Here is a 24,506-nt window from a genome sequence, read left to right on the forward strand (position 1 = left end):
TCCAGGGAAAGATAGTCTCCTGCCATTGCATATCTTCAAGCAGTTACTGGATAGCCTCTTGTACTATCTGATTTCCGAGATTCTGTGATTCATAAACCTAGCTGTGGTTCAAGGAGATTCCTAACAGAGACTACCATGGTAGAAGATTTGAGCAGAGGTTCCCAAAGCCACAAAGAACAACTTCTCATCACAAATAGTTTTAGGATGATATTGACCTATTGTATATCTGCAATGGAAAAAATTCCTACTTGGGAATATGAAGAAGTTTCTGAAAATCAGAAACTCAGATCATTAGCATGCATACAAGTCTATGTGTGAGGAACAAGAAAACCAGGAGCATGGGTGAGGTGACTTGTCCGGGATCATACATTTATCTGCTTGGTTAGTTGTTGTCTTTCATACCCAAAGAAGACCAAAATGACATCTAACGTGTCCAACTGTGGCTGATCAGACCAATATAAGCCCGGAATGCTCTGGCCCAGGTCGGGCACAAATTGTCCCTATGAGCATGTGGGGTGGATTCTCTAATTTTGTGCAGTAAAAGGCAGATTGAAGACCTGAACCCAGCTTTTCTGCCTCTAGACCAGTGGTTCTCAAACTTTTGTTCTCAGTATCTTCATGTTGTTAAAAAACTATCGAGGATCTGTTCAAAGAGTTTTTGTTCACATGAGTTATATTTATTGTTATTTACTATATTAGAAATAAAAAAAAATTTTGAATTTGTAGACTCTGAAAGGGTTTCAGAGACCCCAACAATTCTTTGGACTACACTTTGAGAACCATTGCAACCAATGCCTGGCCCATTCATTATATTATGCTGGTACCAGAAGTTGCAGGAGGTACTAAGGAAAGATGAGAATACCACATGACTCAGAAAGCACCCCTCTGGGTTTCACTTAAGGGGAAGAAAGGAAGAACATCATGAAGATGAATGGATTTTCAAAGTATTTATTACATCCTTCATTATCATTGAGTTGCTTTCTAACCATGTCCAATTCTTCATGATGTCATTTGGGCTTTTCTAGGCAGATACTAGAGAGTTTTCCATTTCTTTCTCCATCCCATTTTATAGATGAGGAAACAGAGGTAAAAATGGGTAAATGACTTGCCCAGAGTCACACAGCCAGTAAGTCCTCCTGACTCCAAGCCTGGCACTGTGCCATCTGACTGCCCCTAAAGTGATAAATAAATGTCAGCTATTTTTAGATTGAAGTAGAAATCCCACAGATTAATGTAGATTCTCAAATAAATAGCTCAGACTTATATAGCATTGACCTTATAGATATCTATTTCCTGATCTTAACCATTGAGAAAATGGATCTTATTCAGTGGAGGATAGAACTAGGAGCAACTAGATGGTGCAGTGGCTAGAGCACCAGGCTTGAAGTCAGGGCCTGAATTCAAATTTGGCTTCAGAAACTTATTAGCTGTGTGACCCTGGACAAGTCACTTAGCCCCAATTTCCTCTACCCAAAAAGAAAATATAGCTAACGGCACAGTGGATAGGGTTCAAATCTGGCCTCAGTCGCTTATTAGCTGTGTGACCCTGGGCAAAACCCCACTTGCCTCCCCCTCAAAGGATACAGCTAACGTCACAGATCTAGACTTGAACCCCACATAAATGCAGGTCCAGAAGCCGTCTTCCAGGCTGCATTTGCAAACGCCATCACACATTAACAGGGCCTGTTAGAGGGAAAAAAACAGCCTCTGTGATCTCTCCTAGGCCCTGTCTGTCTCTGGTACAGATGGTGTGAATCACTCACATTTGACATCAAATGTGCTGCCTTGTGTTGATTGGCCTAATTAGGCTCAGCTGAAAAACGGATTAAATAGCATTATTGTAAGCAGCACACAGGACGTGCATGCCCTCGGATGAAAAGAGGTAGTGGGAGGGGTGAAGGGAGAGCTCCGTGACTCAGGGCTGCTCCCTCAGGGGTCTGTCCATAAGCAGGCAACCCTGTACGTTGCGCCTGGAATGCTTAGGACCTGTGCATGACTGGGTGCTGGTCATCCAGTCGCCAAAGCACTGTGTTCAACCCTGTTTCAGGGGAGAGTGAAAAGTTCTCATTAATGCTTAATGCTAAAGCATTCTCCGGGACATTCACAATGGCTCAGAGGCACTGGATCCATGTTCAAATCCTGCTCCTATTATTTGCTAGCTATACGATCCCAGGCAAGTCATTTTATTTTTGTCTGTCTCAGTTTCCTCATTTGTAAAATGAGTGTAGCATTTACCTACCAGGACATCTAGGTGATGCACCAGGTTTGGAATCAAGGCCAGAAAACCTGAGTTCCAATCCAGCCTCAGGCACTTCATAATTGTGTGATCTTGGATAAATCACTTAACTCTTTTAGCTGCAGTTTATTATTTTTCGGTCACATTCAATTCTTTGTGACCCCATTTAAGGTATTCTTGCCCCCCCAAAATCCCTCTCCAGTTCATTTTATAGATGAGGAAACTGAGTCTCAGCCTCATATAATTTTTACTAAATGAGGTCCATTAGAGATTATCTTGGCTGACCTCTTCATTTTATAAATGAGGAAACTAAGGGTTGATCAGGCAACTAATTATTAGTTGAATGAATTATTAATGAATAATGATTGAGCAGTCTTTCATGAGCTACACAGTTCAGATTCCCCAGCATCCTAAAACAGCTGTATCTATGCTTTTTTTTTCTTTTTTGCTGAGGCAATTAGAATTAAGTGACTTGCCCAGGGTCACATAGCTAGGAAGTGTTAAGTGTCTGAGGCCAGATTTGAACTCAGGTCTCCTGACTTCAGAGCTGGTGCTCTAACCACTGGGCCACCTAGCTGCCTCTGTACTCTTTAATTTGTTTGGACAGGGCTTGGGTGCGAGGCTTCACTTTAGTGCAGTATTTGGCACATAGTAACGTGCTGGGTGATGTAATGCACAGAGGGCCAGGATGGAGTCAGGAAGATTAATCTCTGTGAACTAAAATCTGGCCTCAGATATGCCCTAGCTGTGTGATCCTGGAAAATCATTTAGGCTTGCCTGCCTTAGTTTCCTCATCTATGAAATGAGCTAGTGAAGGAAATGGCAAACCACTCCAGTATTTTTGCCCCCCCAAAAACTCAAAATGGGATCAGAAAACTCAGAAATAAATTGAAATGACATAACTACAACAAACTATCCTAAGCACCAATCACAAGATAACTCTTGTTATCAAGGAGTTCTTAGTCTAATGGAAGAGACAACAGGTAACAAATGCATACAAGAATTACAGACGGGATACATTAAAGAAAATCAATAGAAGGGGAGCACTAGCATTAAGGGGACTGAAAAAGGCTTCCATGGAAGGCAGGATTTTGCTGGGGCCTGAAGGAAACTAGGGAAGATAAGAATAGAAGAGAGATATTCTAGACCAGGGAGACAGCCAGGGAAAATGCTCGGTCAGGAGATGGAGTATAAAGTAAGTTACGGGAAAACTGACAGATTATAAAGGACTTTGAACAGCAAATAGAGGATATGAATTGGAAGTCAGAATCAATCAACCAACAAACATTTATTAAGCACTTACTAAATGCCAGCCTCTGTGCTGGGTTGCTAAGGATAGAAAGACAAAGATGAAAAAGCTCTTAGTCCTTCAGAAGCTTCTATTCTATAACAGGAAAATAGCACATAATACACATAGGATCCCAGTTCTAAAGCTGGAAAGGACATCAGAAATGCAGATTCTCATTTTACAAATGAGGAAACTGAGCTCTAAGGAAGTTAAATGTCTTATCCAAGGTCACAAAGAAAGTATAAGAGGCACAATTTGAACTCAGTTCCTTTGACTCAAGCAACTAGGTGGTGCAGTGGATAGAGCATTGGACCTGGGGACAGGAAGACTCATCATCCTGATTACAAATCCAGTCTCAGATACTTCCTTATTATCTTGGTCAAGTCACTTAATTCTGCCTTAGTTTCCTTATCTAAAAATGAGCTAAAGAAGGAAATGGTAAACCACTCCAGTATTTCTGCCAAGAAAACTCCAAAAGGAGTCCTGAAGAGCTGGATATGATTGAACAACAACATATGAGACATTTTTTTTTGATGAGGGAAGTACTATTGTTTGTGGTGATGAGAGGAAGGATGAGGAAGGAAGAAGTTAGGTAGGTATGAAGAAAGGTTTCAGGTGGCCAGTTAGAGGTATTTGAGCTGAACTATTATACCTGGCCTTGAGGCTGAACTTTCACTTAGTTGAGGTATTAAATTTCAGGGAAATTAGAATAGTTTGACTAGTCTCACAGGATTGGGGACAAATGAAACAATGGATAGGGAAAGCACCTGTAGCCTTAACATGCAACAAAAAATAAGATCTGTTGAGATGACAGGACATCAAAACACTTCAGCTGAATGACAAGTAATTTTGCCATATCCCCAAATAGAAACCTTTATATTAAGAACCCAGAATTACAATGGATAGGCCAAGTTGGGCAGGTCTTTTTCTATGCTAAGTGTGGGCTCCTCTATACCTGGAGGTGCATAGTCAAAAATATATGGCAATTTGGATTGAGGAGTGGGGAGGAAGGAGGGGACAGAGAGGGCAGTGAAAGAAGAGGAAGAAATATAGAATCCATCTTCCCTCCCCCACTCCTACCAAGAAGTAACATGACTTTCAAACTATCAAGAAAACTGATTTCTCTCCCCAAAGGTATATTACACAGATTTAAAAGCAAAGAGGGAAGCAAATCACAGAAAGAGAACTGCTGTCATCCATTCTCTCTCAGACACAAAATGTTCTATTCTTTAATGCCTCTTTCATGTAAATGCTCCTATGAAAAGAAACTCCCAGCACTTAATGAAAAAAAAAAAACTCACCAGCTCTTGTAACCTGGAAGACAGGTTTATCATTCACCCTTCCAAGTGAAAAGCCTTTAACCATTCTACAGAATTTCACAGAAGCATAGAATGTTAGAAGCTCAAACTCCTTTGAGAGATCATCAATTTAAAGCTCTCTTCCTAATCTCCCCATAGTGCAGATGAAGAATCTGAGGTCCAGAGGGATTGACTTTGTTTCCTAACGCCATAGTAAATAGTGGTTGAAGCATTTAAGGATTCAGACCTTCATTAATCTAAGGCTTGAATTCATGTAATCAGAAATCTTGGACTGAAAGAGAACTCAAAAGCTGTCTTGTACAACCTCTTCAACTTACACATAAGGAAATTGAGGCACTAGAAGATCAATCAATTTAATAAGCATTTATTGAATTTTTATTTTAGCCTGTTAGTTGGTCTGACTGCTACAAATCTCTCCCTACTCTAGTTCATCCTTCATTCAACTGTCAAAGAGATTTTCCTCCCCTGTTACTGCTTGTCCTATTGGATAAACTGCAAAATCACCTCCAAAAGGAAATATATAATTTTTTGGCATTCAAAGCCATTCATAATCTGGTCCTGACTCCCTCTAATTTATTCAATGTTTTTAGGCCTAACACTACCCTTCCCCTTCCCCCACTCTGTAATCCAGGGACAGACTTCAGCTTCCTTGCAATCCTCCAACAAGAAGCATATCTTCCCAGTGGGGGCATTTCCTCTGGCTAGTCTACAAGCCTGGAATTTTTAACCTTCTCATCTCTAACTTCAGAATTCCTTCCAGTTCTAGCTAAAATCTCACCTTCCTCAGGAAGTCTTTGACTATTTCCATTAAAGCCAATTCCTTTTCCTCTGTTAATTATTTATCCTATAGGTAGCTTATTTATAGACAGTTATTTTCATGCTGTCATTTTTGATAGTAGGAACTGCTTTTACCTTTCATTGTGTCTCTAGCACTTAGTACCATGCTTGCCTTAAGTAATTACTTCTAAAAAATACTTATTGATTGAAGCATGCTTTTTTCTTTATTTTTCTTTATTTTTTTTGTCTAAATTTTCTTTTATAACATGACTATTATGATGAAATGTTTTGCATGACTTCACATGTGCCTTCTCAATGGAAATGAGGAAATAGGAAGGAAGAGAATGTGGAACTCACAGTTTTAAAAACAAATTTTAAAAATTGCTTTTACATGTAACTGGGGAAAATGAAATATTAAATAAATGGGGAAAAGGACCCTCAGAAATAAGAGATAAGAGACCTCTCATTTTAAAAATGAAAAGATTCAGGGCGCTGAAGGACTCCTCAACTTTAAATTTAAATCCTCTGTTGAAAACGAATACTAATTCATGGTTATATGGTATTAAAGAATTACAAAATACTTTCCTTGCATCAGTCCTATGAGGTAAAAATAAAATATTAAATAATTTTTAAAAAGAAAAGAAAATATTAAAAAAAAGAAATTTAAGAAAAGTTTATTGACCAATTCTTCCCTCCTTGCTCCCTATTCTAAAATTCAGCAGTAGATAGAGCACAGTATCTCAGACATATTTTGACTGTACGATCCTGAGCAAGTCATTTAATGTGTCTGCCTCAATTTCATCATCTATAAGACAGGAAGAATAATAGCACCTATTTCCCAGGGTTATTAGGAAGAAATGAGATTTTATATATAATATCATATTATATATGTATATATAATATGAAGGGCTTTGCAAACCTTAAAACATTACATAAATGCAAGTTATTAACATCATGATGATAATGATATTTCATGGACTTTTTATAGTTTTCAGGTTTTTCAGGTCATATCATACTGGTTTCTGAAATGGGACAAACTCATGTCTTTTGCCTAAGGAAATATAATTTAGGGGAGTTGAACTGAGCACATTATTTCTTAGAAGGGCTCATGTTCAGATCTGGACATGTTTCTTTTAAGATTTCACATAGTGAGGATTGAGAAGTCATCTCTAGACACATAAGATCATTGGATTTTGAGTCAGAAAGCCTGATTTGAGTCATGCCTTTGTTATCTCCTGAAGGTGTGACCTTATCTAAGTCACTTTACTTAGAAACTCTGATTCCTCATCTGGGTAATAAGGCAGTTAGTCTGAATGTTGCTTGAAGATCCCTTCTAATCTTATAGTCTATAAGGCAACAAGCAAGATCCAGTGGAAATACTGGTTCTGCTGTCAAAAATTGTCATCATTCAGTCATTTCAGTCATATCTGACTCTTTGTGATCCTTTTCGGGGTTTTCTTGGCAGAGATACTGGAGTGAATGCTTCACCATTTCTTTCTCCAGCTCATTTTACAGATGAGGAAACTGAAGCAAACGGGATTAAGTGACTTGCCCAGGGTCACACAGTTAGTAAGTATCTCAGGTCACATTTGAATTCAGGTCTTCTTGACTCAAGGCCAGCACTCTATCCAATGCATCACCTAGCTGCCTTTGTGACCATGGACAAAAGTCAAGTTGCTTCCCTAGGCTTTCATTTCCTGATTTATAGAATGAGGGAATGAGGTCCTTTTTAATTGATTCTAGATCTGTTCTAGAATGTCAGAACTACTTACATGGAAGGTGGGGTCAGGAGGAGGGAGAAAGGAAATAGGATGTGGGGAAGAGAATTACATCATTGAACTTAACTATTTTATACTGCAAATGTTTCAGTAGTAAAATGCAAAGAGGTCACTTTCTTAAACAGCTCCCATTTCCATTCTGAAAACCAATCTAAGAACACTTTTATCAACAGCTTTGATCTTTCTAAAAGAAAGGTGAAAGAAAAGCTTTCACTGATGACTTTCCAATAATTTTTTTTTCTTCTGACTCTTTGGCTGTTGTTTGTTTGTTTTTGTTTTTGCAAAATGGATCATTTTTAGAGAGATAATCCCTTTTATTCTGTTCCCCAGTTCTCTCTTTAAAAGAATACTTAAAGTTTCTAGCATAAAGAGAGAATTAAAGTGAAGGTGAAAACTGAGATGTCATCAGTAAAACTGTCAAATGTATCCCTTCATTCTCATGCTTAAAAAGGTCTAAAATTTTTAGGACCCATGCCTGTTTCATTATCCAACTTCCTTCTTGCTTACTATGTTTTTGCTCTATATTTTTTTTAGGTAGGATTTTCCATGACACTTGAGCACCTTCAGCTATATGGCTCAGAAAAGGAAGATATAGGGCTTTCATTGACATAGAAAATCTCTACTAATGCATTTTATGTCTTAAAAGAGTTGTCTATAAAACCGATAGGTAAATGACTTGCCCAGAGTCACACAGCCAGTGACAGTCTAAAGCAAACACACATCCTCCCACCTCCAAGGCTGGCTCTCAATTCATCGAGCCATGTGGCCTCACAAAGGAAAAGAAAGGAATACAGGGGACCTTTAGGAAAGACTGTGGGGGAGGAGATTTTCCAACAAAGAAAGAAAGGTGTCAGGGGAACATTCTGCAATCTTCATTCAGATTACAGTCTTTCCTTTTGGTGGGAAAAAGGGGAGGGTAAAATTTTGAGAACTTTTCAGCTAAATAATAAGAAAAAAATAACCCATCATTTACTGAATGAAATAAAAATAGGGCCACTTCTAAGAAAAGAGCTTGACTGCTGTTATTCAGTTTTGTATCCCCTAATGTAGAGGCTTTTTAGGCAATGCATTGGAAAAGAGAAAATCATGAATAATTCACTGGGTAATATGTATGTAGCAGAAGATACTTATTTCTTAATTTTCTACCCTTAAGAAAAGAGCTGATTGTGAGAACCTGTTATAACTCAAGCCCAAGCATTTTGCCTTTACCTACTCATTTTCTTGGTTTATCAAAACTGCCCTCTGGATTCCAAAGATTATCAGACCATTTACCCAAATGATTCAAAGTTTTCTGACTTTCTGTCGGATGGTAATATGCTATCAGTATTTCTCAAAATGTCCTTGGATTCCACAATACATAAGAAAAGAAAAGCGACTATACATTTCTTCAGGCTTTTTTTTTTTTCAGTACAATTTCACAGAAACCTATTAACAGCAGAAAAACTCGATCTCAAGAAAAACATAATTCCCTTAGGGATAACTTTTTTCACTTCCTCTCACACCTCTCATCACGAAGCATCACCCCCACATATTCATATGCAATATGTACCGGAGAAGAGACTTTAAAATATTCCAAAGATTGTTTCAAAAGCTTATAAGCCCCCCCCATATTATAATTTATATATATAAATCGAAAAGAGTTACTCTTCCAAATAAAATGTTCTAAAATGAAAATAAGATAGTTGTGCATTTGGATCGTACACAGCCTCTTACACACGGACACATTCATCCTAGATGGAAAAACTTACCAAAAGACTGGATGCACGTCTCAATGAGATCGTCCAGGCTAGCTCCTTTAGCTAAATGTCCCAGCGACATCATCATTCGGAATTGAGCGATCTGGGCCAAGTTGGGGTGAGAGGGCAGAGGATTGCTTGTTTTCACCTCTAGTCTTGCTTTTGGGGGAGCATTGCAGCCATGGGGAGGCTTCCTAAATGGAAAGGGGCACAAACCAGTAAGTATGGATCTTAAAGAAGGAAAAAAAAAAAAAAAAAAAAAAGGAAGCCTGAGGAAGGAGGGAAGGAACTGCTAGCTCCGCAGGCAGGTTGGAAAGAAAAGTGGGGAGAGATAAGACAATTAAATCCCGGGAGTTGGGCTGGGAGAAGGCATAACCCTCCCACTTGGCAAATGCACCAAACAACCGCGGGCTGTTAAAGAGACATTGCTCAGGCAAATGGGAAGGTTGGAGTTTTGAGGAGCTTTGAATTCCGACCTGAGGCTTGCCACTTTCAGGTCCAGGCTGCTTCTATTTACCTGGGGATGATCCTAATTCCCAAAGGAGGAGTGGAGAGATGGGGAGAGAGCAGGGGTGAAGCGATTTCTCTACCTTTCTTCGGTAAGGGACAAAAAGGAGATTTTTCCCGTTTTAGTCCCCATGTCCCTCACTTGAGTTTTAAGCTCTGTTTTTCTTTTCCTTATCTTTCCCAGTAACTGCTGGATTTAGCCAAAGGCCATGCCACAGAGGTCGTACAATATCTGGATGTTCTAGTAAAACCTCTAGCCTGCAGAAAGATTTTTTTTTTTTAAGTTAAAGGGCTTGATGGAGGAGCAGAAGGATAAAAGGGGGAGAAATAGGTGTAGATGGTTGGTATCAGACGAGATTTGGGACTAGATTTTTCACAAGGATTCACAGGTTTTAACATGCTTTTTCTTATTGCTGGTAGCGCAACAAATCGTTCCTGGCTATTTTATTATTAAAAAGACGATCCATCAAAAAAAAAAACTGTAGTATTTAGCTTCACTGTATTAAAAAAGGAATGGTACTAGACTTAAAGCCTGTAATCCATGGATCGTGTCTGGATCGATTTCATTGAGTCTCTGAATTTGAGTGGGGGAAAAAAGTTTTTTAAATCACACTTTTATTTTCATTAACTTCAAACTTAGAAGTGCTTAATTGAAATCCATGAACTTTTTTTAAAATTGATAACTGTTAAAAACCCTTCTCCAAGAAACCTTTCCCAGACTTCTTTCATCAGTGTCTTCACTCTGAGATTACTTCCAATTTATCCTGTAGACATTTTCTTTGTACATAGTTGTTTGCAACTTGTTTCAGCAATTAGATTGTAAAATTCTCCAGGGAACTCTTTTCTTTGTATTCCCAGAGTTTGACTGTTCCCAGGCACATAATATGTATTTAACATTTAAATATTAAATATTAAGCTGATTTGCCTTAATTTATGCATTTACAAACATTGTTCTTTTTCTAAGTCCATAGGCTTCATCCAACTGCTGAAGAGTTGCATGACACAAATGAGGTTCTAGGCTCCAGAACTTTAGAGATTTCCCCCAGAATTCGGTGTCATATTAAAGTGAATCTGGACTCCTCAGAGACTCTTGGTCGTCCTTTTTTATTTTGATGATTCAATCCCCTAGTTTTATCCTTAACCATAAAAGGACCTTGTGGAGAGAGGCAAGGTCCAATGTGGATAGTTTGTTTTTATTCTCTCTTAGTTTTTCAAAATTGTCATTGCCCACAAAAGATATACATTTTGTTATAAGAGACTTGTTTGGGAGAAAGAGCAGGACACCTGCAAGATGTTATTATCATTTAGGAAGGAAGAAAACATTAATTAAGCACCTACTATGTGCCAGGCTCTGTGACAGACCATTTTGCCAATATTATCATTTGATCCTCCCAATAATTCTGTGAAGTAATTACTGTTATTATCATGAAACCAATGAAAGGGAAGAGAGGGGGAAAAAAGAAATGAAATCTTAAGCTTTTACCTTGATAACTTGTTACTTGTTATGAGCAATGGTAAAAAGTAAATGGAGGAGGAAAGACTAGCAACAAGTATTCATTGCATCTTACTCTATGTGGTAGGCTTGAGGAAGATTAAAAAAAAAGACAACCAACTTTTTCTTCTAGAGGAGGTTACAATTTAAAGTATCTAGATGGATATAGCACTAGATTTGACGTCAGGAAGACTTTAATTCAAATATTACCTTAGACACATAGTAGCTGTGTGACCCTGGGCAAATCCAATTAACCTCTCTCTGCCTCAGTTTCCTCATTTGTAAAATGAGGGGATTAGACTTGATGGCTTCTAAGATCCATATGATCTAGACTAAGAGATAAAGCATATGCATACATGAGAAGATAAATAATGGAAGAAGAGCCAAAACACCAAAGAGAAAGAAAAATTTCCAGTTAAAGTAGTCTGAAGGAGCTTACTGGAAAGGTTGGGATTTTTGTCTCTTTTAACACACATGTGGCATAATCATGGTCATTTGCCACTAGTAATACATTTAGACTTAAAGGCAAGGAAAAGGACTGACATGGAGCCTCTGCATTGGTATGTTGGTAAACATTTAACTGGCTTTCTGGAGGTGGGAGAAACGTATACACAATACACCTTTAAATTTAATTTGTATCATCTACATTTTCTTCATTACTTTCTTAAGTCTGGAGAGTAAATCAAGTCCTGATTTGTCGATTTCCAAGGTGTTGTAGTGCTGGGTCTGAAATCAGGAAGCCTCATCTTCCTGAGTTCAAATTTGCTCTCAGATACTTTCTAGCTATGTGATCTTAGGCAAGTCACATCACCCTTCTTGCCTCAGTTTCCTTATCTGTAAAATTAACTGAAAAAGGAAATGGCATACCACTTAGTATCTTTGCAAAGAAAACTTGAAATGGAGTCATGAAGAGTTGGACATGACTAAATAACAAGATGTAAATGTTCACACTGAAAATTTGTGAAATGGTTCTCAAAAGTTGGTTGAACCTGCTTCTAACACAACCCAGAACTTATGTTATTGAGAGTGGCTCAGCTAGGATCCATTCAGTCAAATAAAAATCAATAATTATTTACTAAACACCCTCAGTTTACAGGGCATTGTTATGAATTGTTTCCAGCTTTGCAATGGGAAAGTGTGAAAGATCTTAGCAAAGTAATATTAGTTTTGAGGGATTCAGTCAAGTTTATAGCCATTCCTTTTCTGGGTCCACTCACAGCTTGAAATCTCTCCTGAGCTGAGTGGATGTCCATCAGTTGGGAATGGCTGAATTAATTATAGTATATGAATGTAATGGAATATTATTTTTCTATAAGAAACGACAAGCAGGATGATTTCAGAAAAGCCTGGAGAGACTTGCATGAACTGATGGTAAGTGAAATGAGTAGAATCAAGAGAACATTGTACATAGTAACAACAAGATTATGTGATGGTCAACTCTGATGGATTTGGATCTTTCCAACAATAAGGTGATTTGCATCAGTTCCAATAATCTTGTGATGGAGACAGCCATCTGCTCCCAGAAAAAGGTCTGTGGGGACTGAGTGTGCATCACAACACAGTATTTTCACTTTTTTGTTGTTGTTTGCTTGCTTTTTTTATTTCTCATTTTTTTCTGTTTTGATCTAATTTTTCTTGTGCAGTATGATAAATGTGGAAATATGTATAGAAGAATTGCACGTGTTTAACACATATTGGAATATTTGCTCTCTCTAGGAGAGGGCATGGGGAAAAGGGAAGGGGAAAAATTTGGAACACAAGATTTTCAAGGATAATGTTGAAAACTATCTTTGCATGTATTTTGAAAATAAAAAAGCTATTTTTTTTAAAAAAGAAGATAAAAAGCTATTATTAAAAATTTTTAAAAAGAAAATCTTTCCAGAACTGACTTCTTCCTGACATGCAGAAGATAGCTGGGCTACTTCTCCATCATCAAATAATATTTTAATATACTATAATGTCATTATAAGTAGAATATAATTAAGAAGATAAATCTTCCAGGAAGAGGGGCAGTGGTGGAAGGGGTAGGAGTAAAAATTCTTCATTTTATATTCACTCTACATTTCAAAGCTTAATAGAAATGGGAAATCCCAGAGCCTCACTTACTTCCATTAGTGTAGAAGAAATAAAAAGTAATTGCATTGATGACATGATTTGTATTACATGTAGGTGTCACATATTCTTACCACTATCTGATCCCATTCCATCTCATACAATATCTCATCCTATCCTCTCCATGGACCTAGATAACTGAGAGTTGACTGAAGTGTTCTTTATCCACTTATTTAACACAATGAAAAGGAAGCAGGGACCAAAAAGAGAGAAATAAGAAACTGCTGATAATGAAGTAGCAAGAAGAAATAGGAAAGATAATAGATACACAAGAAAAGAGTGGCCTAACCTATTTTCCATTTGTTTCTCATTCCTCCTACTTTTGAAAGAGGTCATTCACTAGATCAATTTTTCAAGTGCTGTTTTCCCTAAGGATTTGATATAAAGGAATATGAAATAATAATGTAAGAAATTTCATCCTAGCCAACTCACTAAGTACATAGGCAGCTACTTAAAGTGGGTGGGCTTTGAAACTCCTGATTTGATCTCCCCCTTTACTCCCTAAGATCTTACATAGGTAGGATGTGAAGTCCCCTTAAGGTGCTCTCCTTGACCAGGAGATTCTGATAGTAGATGAAACAGATATAGATGAGAGATTTTTCAAGGGGAGACTATAAGTTCCCTTTCAGGGATATTTTAGAAGGGAGTGATGCAAGAATCAGAATTAAGTGATAAGGAATCTTCCAACTCAGAGATTTGAATGAATCTAAAATTACATGAGCACAGGACTGATTCAAGCAGACTGAGTTCTAGTCTCAGCCTTAACATTAATGAGTTACATAATTTCAGATGAGGTATTCTGCCTCTCTGCCCTTAGTTTCTCCATATGTCAGTTAATGAATTCAACTCAATGAGTCCTATGGATCCTTCAGTTTTCAAAATAATATGAGAGAAGGGAAAAACTATTCAGATTACATGTATGAAACAATGGTCTTTGGGGAAATTATAATCAATTTTTGATCTTCCAGAGCTATCTATTTCCAATTGGTCCTCCCTGTTTTTCACCTCTTTCTTTTTGGCTATGTCATCGTAGATCAATTCCTTGTTGAGTGAGAGAAAGAAAAAACGCAAGTCAAATTACTTTGTGTCTTGTGAGCAACTCTTGGTAGAAGGTTGGCTAGAAGAGAAAACTAAGAATTATGGTTAATTCTGGGATCATCATTCATTTAGCACATTCTTTGTGCTCATTTTTTGCCAAATACTTTGCAGAATGGTGAAAAAAGGTACCCTGACATATAATTAGAACTGAAAGGCAATAATCCAACCCTTTCATTTTTACAAATGAGGCCCAGAAATTCCTGAATTTCTTGCCCTGTGTCATACAATGGATTTGAATTCAAATCTTCTTGTCTCCAGGCCCAGTACTTTATCTACTATACCATTGAAAAGATACAGGATTTCTGTCCATTAAATCTTAGTTTCTACATATTTGATTAGCCATTCATGATAGTGCTTCAGCTGGTGAGAAGAGAGTTAAAGAAGATGGTTTGAGATGAAGTGCGATGATAACAACAATAAGACAATAAGGAAAAACTTGCCTTGGAGGCATTTCTTGGCTGTTACTTTACAAAGAAATATTATAAAAGGAATTTTATAGGGGAAAATTTGGAGGGTGATGGTTAAGAGTAATGACTTACTGCAAGCTGAAGAAGTTATTTTCCTGTCATGGCTGGAGAGAAGCTAGAGAAGACAAAGAACAGAATGGAGAGTACTTCTTTCTTCACAGAATTGTCTCAACATTTATCTTGTGAAGAGAGAAAAGAGCATTCTTAAGAAGAACTGACTACTGAACCTGTTTCCAGTAGGTGATTCTGACTTCAAGCTTTCTCACAGATAAAACACTGTAAACACTTTTTATGTCTTTGTGTTCTTATTGATTGCATTGTTAGTAAATTATATAGGCAGTAATTTTAATACTGTGTTAATCCTAGGAGATTAGGGATTTTTAAATGGAGATAAAAGTGACTTCATGGAGAGTTTTCTCAAGTTTATTAAATAATATATAATTAACAGGGATAGGGATTCTGAGATAACTGATGGATAAAAAAAGTTGAAATTTTGCCCAAATGTACAAAAATATCTGTGGATTACACTGGAATCTAGGGTGATGAGAATGAAAACGGTAATAAGGCTAATTGAGGGTTGGCCTACAATTGCTAATGGCTGACTCCATAACTCTGTTACCTGTGAATTACACAATGAAAATTTATCATCCTGGATTGTGGTCTTCATGATACCCAATAGATGTCTGAGCTATCATCTCACTATCAAAGAAATCTTAAGAAAAGAACACAACATTTTCCTCAATAGAATATAATTCAGATAGCAAATTGATTAGGATTCAAGTAGAATCACATAGTACATCACAAAGCTAAGTAGGAGTGATTTGGGAATTCCCTATGTCTTAATACACTTCTATTAGGATGAAAGAAATGAAAAGTGACTGTATTTGCTACTCACTTTGGATTACCTGTAGGTACTTGCTATTTATTTTTTCTTTATGCCATCTCATTCCTATGCCATCTCATCCCCAGGTAACTGAGAGTTGGATGCAATGTTTCTTCCTCCCACATGTTTAGTACAATGAGAAAAAAGCAAGACTAGTCAGCCAAAGTAATAGAAGAGCAATAGCTTCCCTTAATTCTTATCCTGTTTTCCATATGAAAACATTAGGAAAATAGAGAGCTCTAGTTAAGGTTCCATTTTATGGCCTCACAATCTCAATCTGGCAATGTTCTCAAAAGTCATTAATGGGAGAAAATCAGAATATATATATATATATATATATATATATATATATATATATATATATTCAGGTCCAAGGATTGGGAAGCATCAAAGGAGAAAAAACTAGGAACTCAAAATATTTAGGGAGAGGGAGGATCTTCAGTCATTTTTTAGTTATCAATTTAGAGCTGGAAGAAGCCTTAGAAGGTACTGAGTCCAACTTGTCATTTTACAAATAAAGAAACTTGGGCCCAGAAAGATTAAGTCACTTAACTACAAATTATAAGTTGCTTAACTAGGATTTGAATTTAAATGGTACTCTATTTCAAATCCAATACTTTTTGAAGATGAAAAGTTTAATAGAGGGAAATATCATCAAATACAGATCTGCAGAAGCTAAAGAAACCAAGTCTTAAGCATGAGTTACAGCAAAAGAAATAATAAACCTTAATCACAAAACTCAATTAGGGACCAGGAGGAAGAAAAAAAAAATCTGGGAAAATTGACAAGTAATGAGTTCCTTTCATTATGAATCAAGAAACATGGGTTCTCTTGTCACTGACTCACCCCATTTATGGCCTCATGACAAATCCCTGGATTTTTCTGTTTCTCCATGTTCCCTTTCTATGATGTGACTGTAGATAACAATACTTTTATAAGAATTTACAGAATGTTTTTAAATGGTGCCATGTAAGGCACTGTGCCGTTAACCTACTAAATATAGGCAAAGAGATAGTTTCTCAACACACAAGGAGTAAAATTCAAATTATGCTGGTACTTAGAATGCCTTACCTCCTTTCCTTCCCAACATATTAATATAGCTTAAAAACAATTTGGAAAGTGTGGTATATTCCTCAAATTTTAACTCTCTTGCAGGACACACTTTTAAGTTTAATCTGCATTAACATTCTCTAGTTGGAGAGGACCAATAAAAGAGTAAATCAAGCTCGAAAGTGCAAATGCTCAAATGCTCACGCTAAAAAAAATAACAATTTATTGGCCAGTCAATTCACACCTTCGACTTTGGAATAAAACACCTACATTTACTCAGTTTACTCAGATTTCCTCTGTAAGTAATCATGGACTAGTTATTAACTTTCCCCAAGCCTTATGTGTTAAAGGAGGGGTTAGGCTCAGTAGTCTCTGGTGCCTTTCAGTTCTGAATCAATATAGATCAACTCTCTGGAATGGAGTTAGTTTGGATGGCATACTTTTCTGTCTGAACTACAGCCCGGGGATCCAGGAGATGGGCTAGAGTGAGAAAATTGAAAAATACCCACAATTTTATTTTCAATGGAGAGTGAAGATCTTCTAAGTCCTGCTCTTAGGGATTGTTTTACTTTTTGTACTCCCAGGATCAGTGTTCCAGAACTGGAGGGCTGTTGGTAAGAGTGATACCTGCAGCAGCTTAAGTTGTTTGCACTATGGGGTTTTATGTCATGTGTTACCATTCTGCACCCAATCTCCAAGCCAGGTCACCCTCACATACATATTCACACCTATTCACATTCACCCTTTCATCCTTCCAGGCTTTAAAACCTTTTCACAGTAAGCAGGTCTGAGTAGTTGTTAGTCGATAGGTAAAGGTCGACAGGTTTCCGCCACCGTTTCTCTGTCTCCCTTCATCAGATCACAATGTTTTTGAGCAAGGGGCCAGGTCTCCTGTACTGTTGCACGAACCCCACAGGTTCTAAAAGTTATTTGTTCTGGGATAGGTTTCTGGGCCCCGGTTCCAGGTCATTCTTATTCACTAGTTGCCGCCAGATGGCGACGTTTGGACCTTGCGAGTGCTGCAGGTGCGGTCCACGGAAACTTGGCTGGGTGGGAGCCGAGAAGGGAGCTCAGTGCCCAGGGAAAGAAGGAAGGAGGAGAGGAGCAAAGGACGGTGCGGAGAGGGGATGGGCGAGATCAAAGATCCGCTCAGTAGTCCTTAGCTATGATCTTGACACTTGCAGAAAAAGTAAAGTGGGTTTCGGCTAAGTTTTATTCTCTGCCGCCCCAAAAGGCTCCCTCTTCCCCATCGATACCTGAGTGGGGCAGCGGGAGTTCAAGACGATTTTTCGCTTTTTGCGTGCTTTCTGTGTCCTAGTCTCCCCAACTCCCAGGGCTTTAGGACAAATGTCGTGCCCACTCCTTGTGCCCATCACTCCCATGCAGCATCTTCCCCAAAGCTTGGGTAAGGATAGGTGACTTCGGAGAGGGGGCAAAGAGACAGGAGGGCTGATCGTAGACCCAGATTACAGGGAGCCGGCAAGGGGGCCCGAAGCAAGAAAGTTGAGTGCCAGGCTTGGATGCATTTAAGCACGCGGCGGGAGGACTGTGGGGAGATGTAGCGGGAGGATTGGAAAGGGGTGTCTCGCCCACCTCAGTCCAGCTATCCAGAGGCCTCACACTTACCGCGGAGTTTCTCTCGCCTTCCCCAAGGTGCCCATGGCCATGGTCCTGGCGCTAGGCTGCCCGGCTCACCTAGCGAGGCGGGGGCAGGGAGGCCCGGGGCGCGGTGCATAGCTGCCTCCACGCCACGCCACCGCCTCCTTTTCTCTCCTCCTCTCTGGGCAGTGCCGTACCGCCCCTCACTCCTCCCGTTGTCTAAGGAAACTGCAGAACAGAAGGACTTACAGACACTTTCTCTCTCTCTCTCTCTCTCTCTCTCTCTCTCTCTCCTCTACCCCCGCCCCCCTCCCTGTCACCACACCAGACACACAGTGATGTTATCTCTCCCGTACGAAGTAGCTGCTCCACTCTTGATTCTGTGAAACCTCTTCAAGTTCCCCGGTATTGTGGCCTAGCCTGGCTGATTTCTCTCACACATATGCACACATGCAGAATGCTCTCTTTTCCTCTTCCCCCTTCTTGCTGCTGGGGAAAGGGGAAGATAGGGTTCCTCTGATACCTAACTTTTCAAAGGAAACTTCACTCCAGATCACCAGAAACATGCCCCCCTTCTCTTCCTCAGACTGCAGTGTGAGTCTCCCACGGGTCTGTGTGTTTTTCACATATAAACTGCAAACTTCTTCAAAGAGCCTGTCTTCCACTTGTCTTGAGGCCCTATACTCCACTGTCTCTCATCCTCCAGCAATTAGTTCTAAGATGGTCACTTTTTATTGTTGGTGGTCTTCACCTGTGAGTCAATCTGTGTGGGGAACTCCCAGCAAGGAAATTCCCTCCACTTATACAAATGGGCAATAGTTTTGCAACTTCCAGCCACAAAGAGTTGAATGGATGGTTACTGAGTAAATAATTTGCTCAGGGTGATACAACCAGGATTTATCCCAGGTCTTCTGGACTTAAAAGCACTTTAAAAACTTCTTTTTGATTTAATTTGAAATATAAATTAGAAAGCTTCTTCAATGAACAAACCATGATACCTTTGGAGGGTTTGTGACATTCAATCTCCAGATGTCAAGGTTTTTCTGTCCCAGTTACAGAGGAGCAGAAAGACATTTTGAAAGTGAAAGAAGAAGACCATACTTAGGAACAGGAATCCAGCCAAACAGAAAACAACTGCCTTACCCAGGAGATCTTTTGGCAGTGTTTCAGTCAGTTTTGCTACCCCAAAACAACCAGGCCCCCAGAAGCTTTGAGCCAACAATAAGTATTTGCTATTAGTGGCTGAGGACTGAACTATATACAAAGGAGCAGATTATGGAGTTGGTGCTGGAGTAATTTTTGACTACCCTTTCCCAGGCTTGGGTTGAAGACATGTTTCCTACAAAACAGAGAGGAAATAATCACTATATTGGTGGAACTGGAGGAACAACTAAATCAACCTGGACAGGAGATTTGATTTCTCAGAGGAGACAGAGCATCAGGGAGCAACCCAGGGGTCACAGTGAAATGTGAATTTCAGGATTTCTATCCTCTATAAGAGAATGCTATCCCTATTTTGTAAGTTTTTCTCATCACTGGGGGAACTCCTCAGAGAGTAGACAATTGTATCAAGTTTTAATTCTAGTTAATCCAAGACATCATTGAAGACTGAGGAGATTAATTCCTTGTTTCACAAGAGTGGCAATGTTTTGACGCAACTCAGAAGAACAGAAATGAGAATGGGGTGCTGAAAACTTTTAGGAACTTTGTTTTGCTTACTGGAACGATCATAATTAAATATAGAATATTGCTTCCAAAGCAAAAAATTTCTAGAGATGCATACCCACAGGAAGAGGTTTCTAGTGCATTCAGAAGAGATTATTCACCTCAGTTCCTTGTTGGCCCTTCTGAACATGCTGGAAAAAATGATTTTTTTCAATGATCTTAAAGACCATAATCTTAGGTAGAACATACATCTCATCAATGGAATATACTGCAGGTGACATTGTAAGAAACCTATAGAGTGGTATTTCCATATAGGGGATGTCATTGACCAAGTTAGTTGAACAAAACAAGATATTAAGCCACTGAACTGACAAAGTGATAAAAATCATCCCAAAACAAGAAGTGAAAGGTAATTGCAAGCTCAGAGTTTGTATGCTTAATGAGTTACTATTAACTTCTGCCCAAAGGAGGAGTTTTTCTATTTTTGAAGATGAGTTGTATGATGGAGGGAGAATATATCAAGAATGAACATGCAATGGGAAGACTAAGAGGTCTGTTAATTTCATCATTCCCAGTCAACTGGGGCAATGAGGGAGGGATCTTGCACCTCAGGATAGGAAATAAAAGGCTCATTCCTAAGTCTGAGTTTCAATCTATCCAGGGACTGCCCCTTTGTGGATCAACCATTACTTGCAAGAACCATAAATAAACCAACTTACTTCATACACTCCCGAATCCTTTTTATTTTTGTAGCATATTTCTAACATAATCATAGGGAAGAAAAAGAGAAAATAAGAGTGAGTTGCTACAAGATCTCATATTTTCTGGTGATTCTGATATTGATGAAGAAGATAAAGTTGAGTCACACCCTGCTAGAAAAAAGCAGAAAATAACTGCTGTAATAGAAAAGAAGTGGATCAAAGGAATTATTCAGCCCAATTTTCCCAGCTGGTCAGCATTGGATTCTGGAATTTTGAATCTCAAAAGTGAGAAACTAAATCCAGTGGAGTTCTTTGAATTACTTTTTGATGACAAAACAATTTTGATAATTGTTGATGGAACAAATTATTATGCTTCTCAGAAAAATGTCACCTTGGAAGTTATAGTATAAAAAATAAGGTGTTTTGGTATTCTCCTTTTGAATATATGTGTTTTTCATCCCAGGAGAGGAATGTATTAGGAAACTTCAGATAAAGAGCAGACTTTATTAGCAATACAATTAGGAGAGAAATGTTTGAATTAATATTTTCACACCTGCTTTGCAGATAACAGTTATCTAGATCAGACAAGTTTACTATAATTGAGGCCCCTTCTAGATCAACTGAATAAAAATTTCCCCTCATATACTCCTTTGGAGGTATATTGCTGCTTTGATAAATAGATGTATGAATGTTTTGATAGTGATCAGTTCTTAACTGGTAGAGTTATTAATAGAACTAGTTATAAAATATGGTGTGGAGCAATTATCTGGGGTTATTTTATTTGGTTTGAACTTTATCAGGCTGAACCAGTCCTAAAAGCAGATAAAAATCATGATCTTGGTTTAGATGGGTAATTAGTAATGAACTTTGCTGATGTTCTTTGGAATAAGGAAAGTGTTCTTATCATATATGTTTTGACAAAATTTTCACAAGTATCAAACTAATATTGGCTCTAAAGAAGAAAAGGTGTAAAGGCAACAAGAGTAATCTATGATAATAGGACTGGAGTATGCTCTTTCATTGAATGTACAAAATATGGAAAAAATGAAAAGGGGATCATTTGATTTTAGAGTGGGGGAAAAAAGAAGAAATAATTTGGTGTCTTTGGAATGATGAAAATTTCATGAACTTGTGCTCCAGTAATGTAGGCATAAAACCACTGAGTTAAGTAAACTATTCTGTTGATGGAAAAAGTTCACAAAACTCAGCTATCAATACTTAAGTTGTATAAAGTATATAGGTGTGGTGTTGTCAAGATGAATCAAAATATTTTCAAGTGCAGGATAAGAATCAGAAGCAAAAATGGTATTCAATTTTGGTAAGCTACATTATTGTTATGGCCATGAACACTACATGACATCTATATGGAATCTTTTGCCCTGATACTTCACCAAGTCTTGGATTTCTGAAGATGCATTGCATATTTCTATTTGAAGAACAATGCTTATCTAGAAGACTAAGCAAAATAAAATCAGCAATCCCATACAGAAGCAAAAAGTAAAGATACCCACTGAGAACATCAACACATCAATAATTTATTGGAGTCATAAACTCACTAATTTAGGTCTTTCTTCATCATTATATCTATATCTTTTTAACCTCTGTGATTGATATCCTTATGCTGATCCCCCATAGAGTACCTAGTGCAGTCAAGGCCTACCCAATTAACTCAAGTTCTTTTAATCCCAAAGAAATCTGTATATTATTCAATCAATCCATTATCCCTCAATATGTTTTAGGGCCAACCACTTTTCTAATCATGTTATTCATCTTATATAATATATTTTATATTACTTTTCACAAAAAAATTGTTGGCAATATGCTGCATTCCATTAATGTCTGTTTTGTATCTCTCCATTATCCTTTGAATTATTTTTAATTTTGATTTTTTATATTGTTGATTCCTATGATTCAGAGCTAGTCAGCATTAACAAGAGAATATTGATGCAAAAATGGATTTTTTTCTATTAGAGAATAACTCGGGATTATTGAAAGCACTGCCTATCTGAGAAGATATGAATAACTGTATACTAAGACAATGAATTGCCCATATAAACTACATGGCTTGGTCTGAAAAAATAAGCATTTCCCTCAATTTTTGTTTTTTCTATGTGATTGCTTAGGTTTAAGAAATCATATAGGTTTTTTAAAAATTTCTTTTTGAAAATAGTTTTTTATATAATTGAAGAGGCCCCATGGTATTCTTGGGCTTGATACAATCAACACACTGCCATTCACAAACAAGATAATTTAGTACTCTCCATTTCTAGAATTTTCTGTAACAATGGTAGACATCTTTGTTGAATATACTTCCATTTTAGGCTTCAAATTATGTTGGTCAATATAGGATCATTGAAGAAAGTTATCTTTATGTTTCCATTTACTATAGAATCTTGTATAATTTTAATATATGGATGTGAGAGAAATCTTTAAAGTCTATATTTTGCTCAGAGGTCTTAACATCTTTTGGAAAGATAGCTTTAAAGTATGTGTATTGCTTAACAAAATGTATTTTTATAATCAAAAACTAATTATTAGAATGAAAAAGAGAAAGAACTATGAGACTTAAGTAGTTCAATCCCTCTTGAGCTATCATTAGTTCTTATGGCAAAAAGGTCAAAAAGAAAAACAAAAACAAAAATAAAAACGACTTAGTGACAAATCTTCTTGAGCTGAATCTTTCTGGCCTAGACTTCCCTTTCAAGAGACAAACATAAAACCTCACAAAAACTTTCAATTTTGGAAGGCGTTGTGGGTCTTTGTCAAAGTTTTTGAGAATTCAGAGCCACTTCTACATTAGAATTAAGCACAAGAGCTGACATTTAGCAGAATGGATGAAACACTTTTTATTTTTCTTTCAAGTGATCCTTGGCAAGACTTACAAACATATGCAAAAAAGTCCTAAGGAGTACTTTTTAGAAACCACCAATTAATGTTTATATATCAGTTTTAAGGTTAGCAAAGCACTATGCATCCACATACATATATACATACTTGTATGTCAATCTCTGATCCTCACAACCCTGTCTTTGTTGTTGTTTAGTCATTATCAATTCTTTATGACCATAGAGTGATTTGTTATTTCCTTCTCCAATTCATTTTACATATGAGGAAACTGGGGCAAACAGAGTTAAATGACTTACCTAAAGTCAAATAGCTAAAAGGTGTCTAAAGATTTGAATTTTTGATCCTCAGTGATCCATCCACTGTACCACTTAGCTATTTGAACTAACTCGGTGATGCAGGTGCTATTATTATTTTTATTTTTGCAAGTAAGGAAATCAAGTAACTTTCTTAATCTCACAGTACCCCAAGGAATTTTCTAAGACTATACATTAGACTATACATTGTTTAAATTGCTAGAATGCATTGGTAAAGGGAATTTTCTCCCTAGGAGTGCCTTAAACAAATGAAATCACAGATTGGATAAAAAATAATTGAGGGCAATTTTTCTTCTATATGACTTCGCTAGTACCTAGCTCATTGTCTTTTCCATAGTAGGAAGCCTATTCTTGATTAGAAGATGGTTTTGAAAGTGTGAAAACATGAGTATATCAAATAGAGATGTAGATGAATCAACCTTTGTTATTCTTTTGAAAATCATTCTCTTTGAAACTTTTCCCACCTCATTAAAAAGTGGGAGGGGAAAAACAAAAAAGGGAAGGGGTAGGTTAAATAAAAGGGAATACAGAAATTGTAAGGGAAAGGTTTAAAAAAGGGAAAGGATTCTAAGGGGGAAGGGAGGGATTCTAAAGAGGAAGGCTGCATGAGGCAAGTGGTACTCATAAGTTTAATACT

The 24,506-nt window shown here is 37.6% G+C and overlaps 1 protein-coding gene and 1 pseudogene across 1 annotated transcript in view; one reads left to right on the plus strand and one right to left on the minus strand.

Annotated features, from left to right (window-relative positions):
* Nucleotides 1-18,626, minus strand: part of RASGRP1 (RAS guanyl releasing protein 1) — a 107,148-nt gene extending 88,522 nt beyond the window's left edge. The window contains exons 1-2 of the mRNA XM_003755989.4: nt 18,370-18,626; nt 9,147-9,328 (exon numbers count right to left, since the gene is read on the minus strand). Of these exons, the coding sequence (XP_003756037.2) occupies nt 9,147-9,328; nt 18,370-18,410 (223 nt within the window). The 5' untranslated portion in view covers nt 18,411-18,626. The remainder of the gene's footprint in view (nt 1-9,146; nt 9,329-18,369) is intronic.
* Nucleotides 18,627-20,220: 1,594 nt separating this feature from the next.
* On the plus strand, nt 20,221-22,065 carry LOC100923554 (annotated as a pseudogene).
* Nucleotides 22,066-24,506: the final 2,441 nt, after the last annotated feature.

This window comes from Sarcophilus harrisii, chromosome 2, assembly GCF_902635505.1.
Source record: "Sarcophilus harrisii chromosome 2, mSarHar1.11, whole genome shotgun sequence".
In the NCBI taxonomy this organism is placed as follows: domain Eukaryota; kingdom Metazoa; phylum Chordata; class Mammalia; order Dasyuromorphia; family Dasyuridae; genus Sarcophilus; species Sarcophilus harrisii.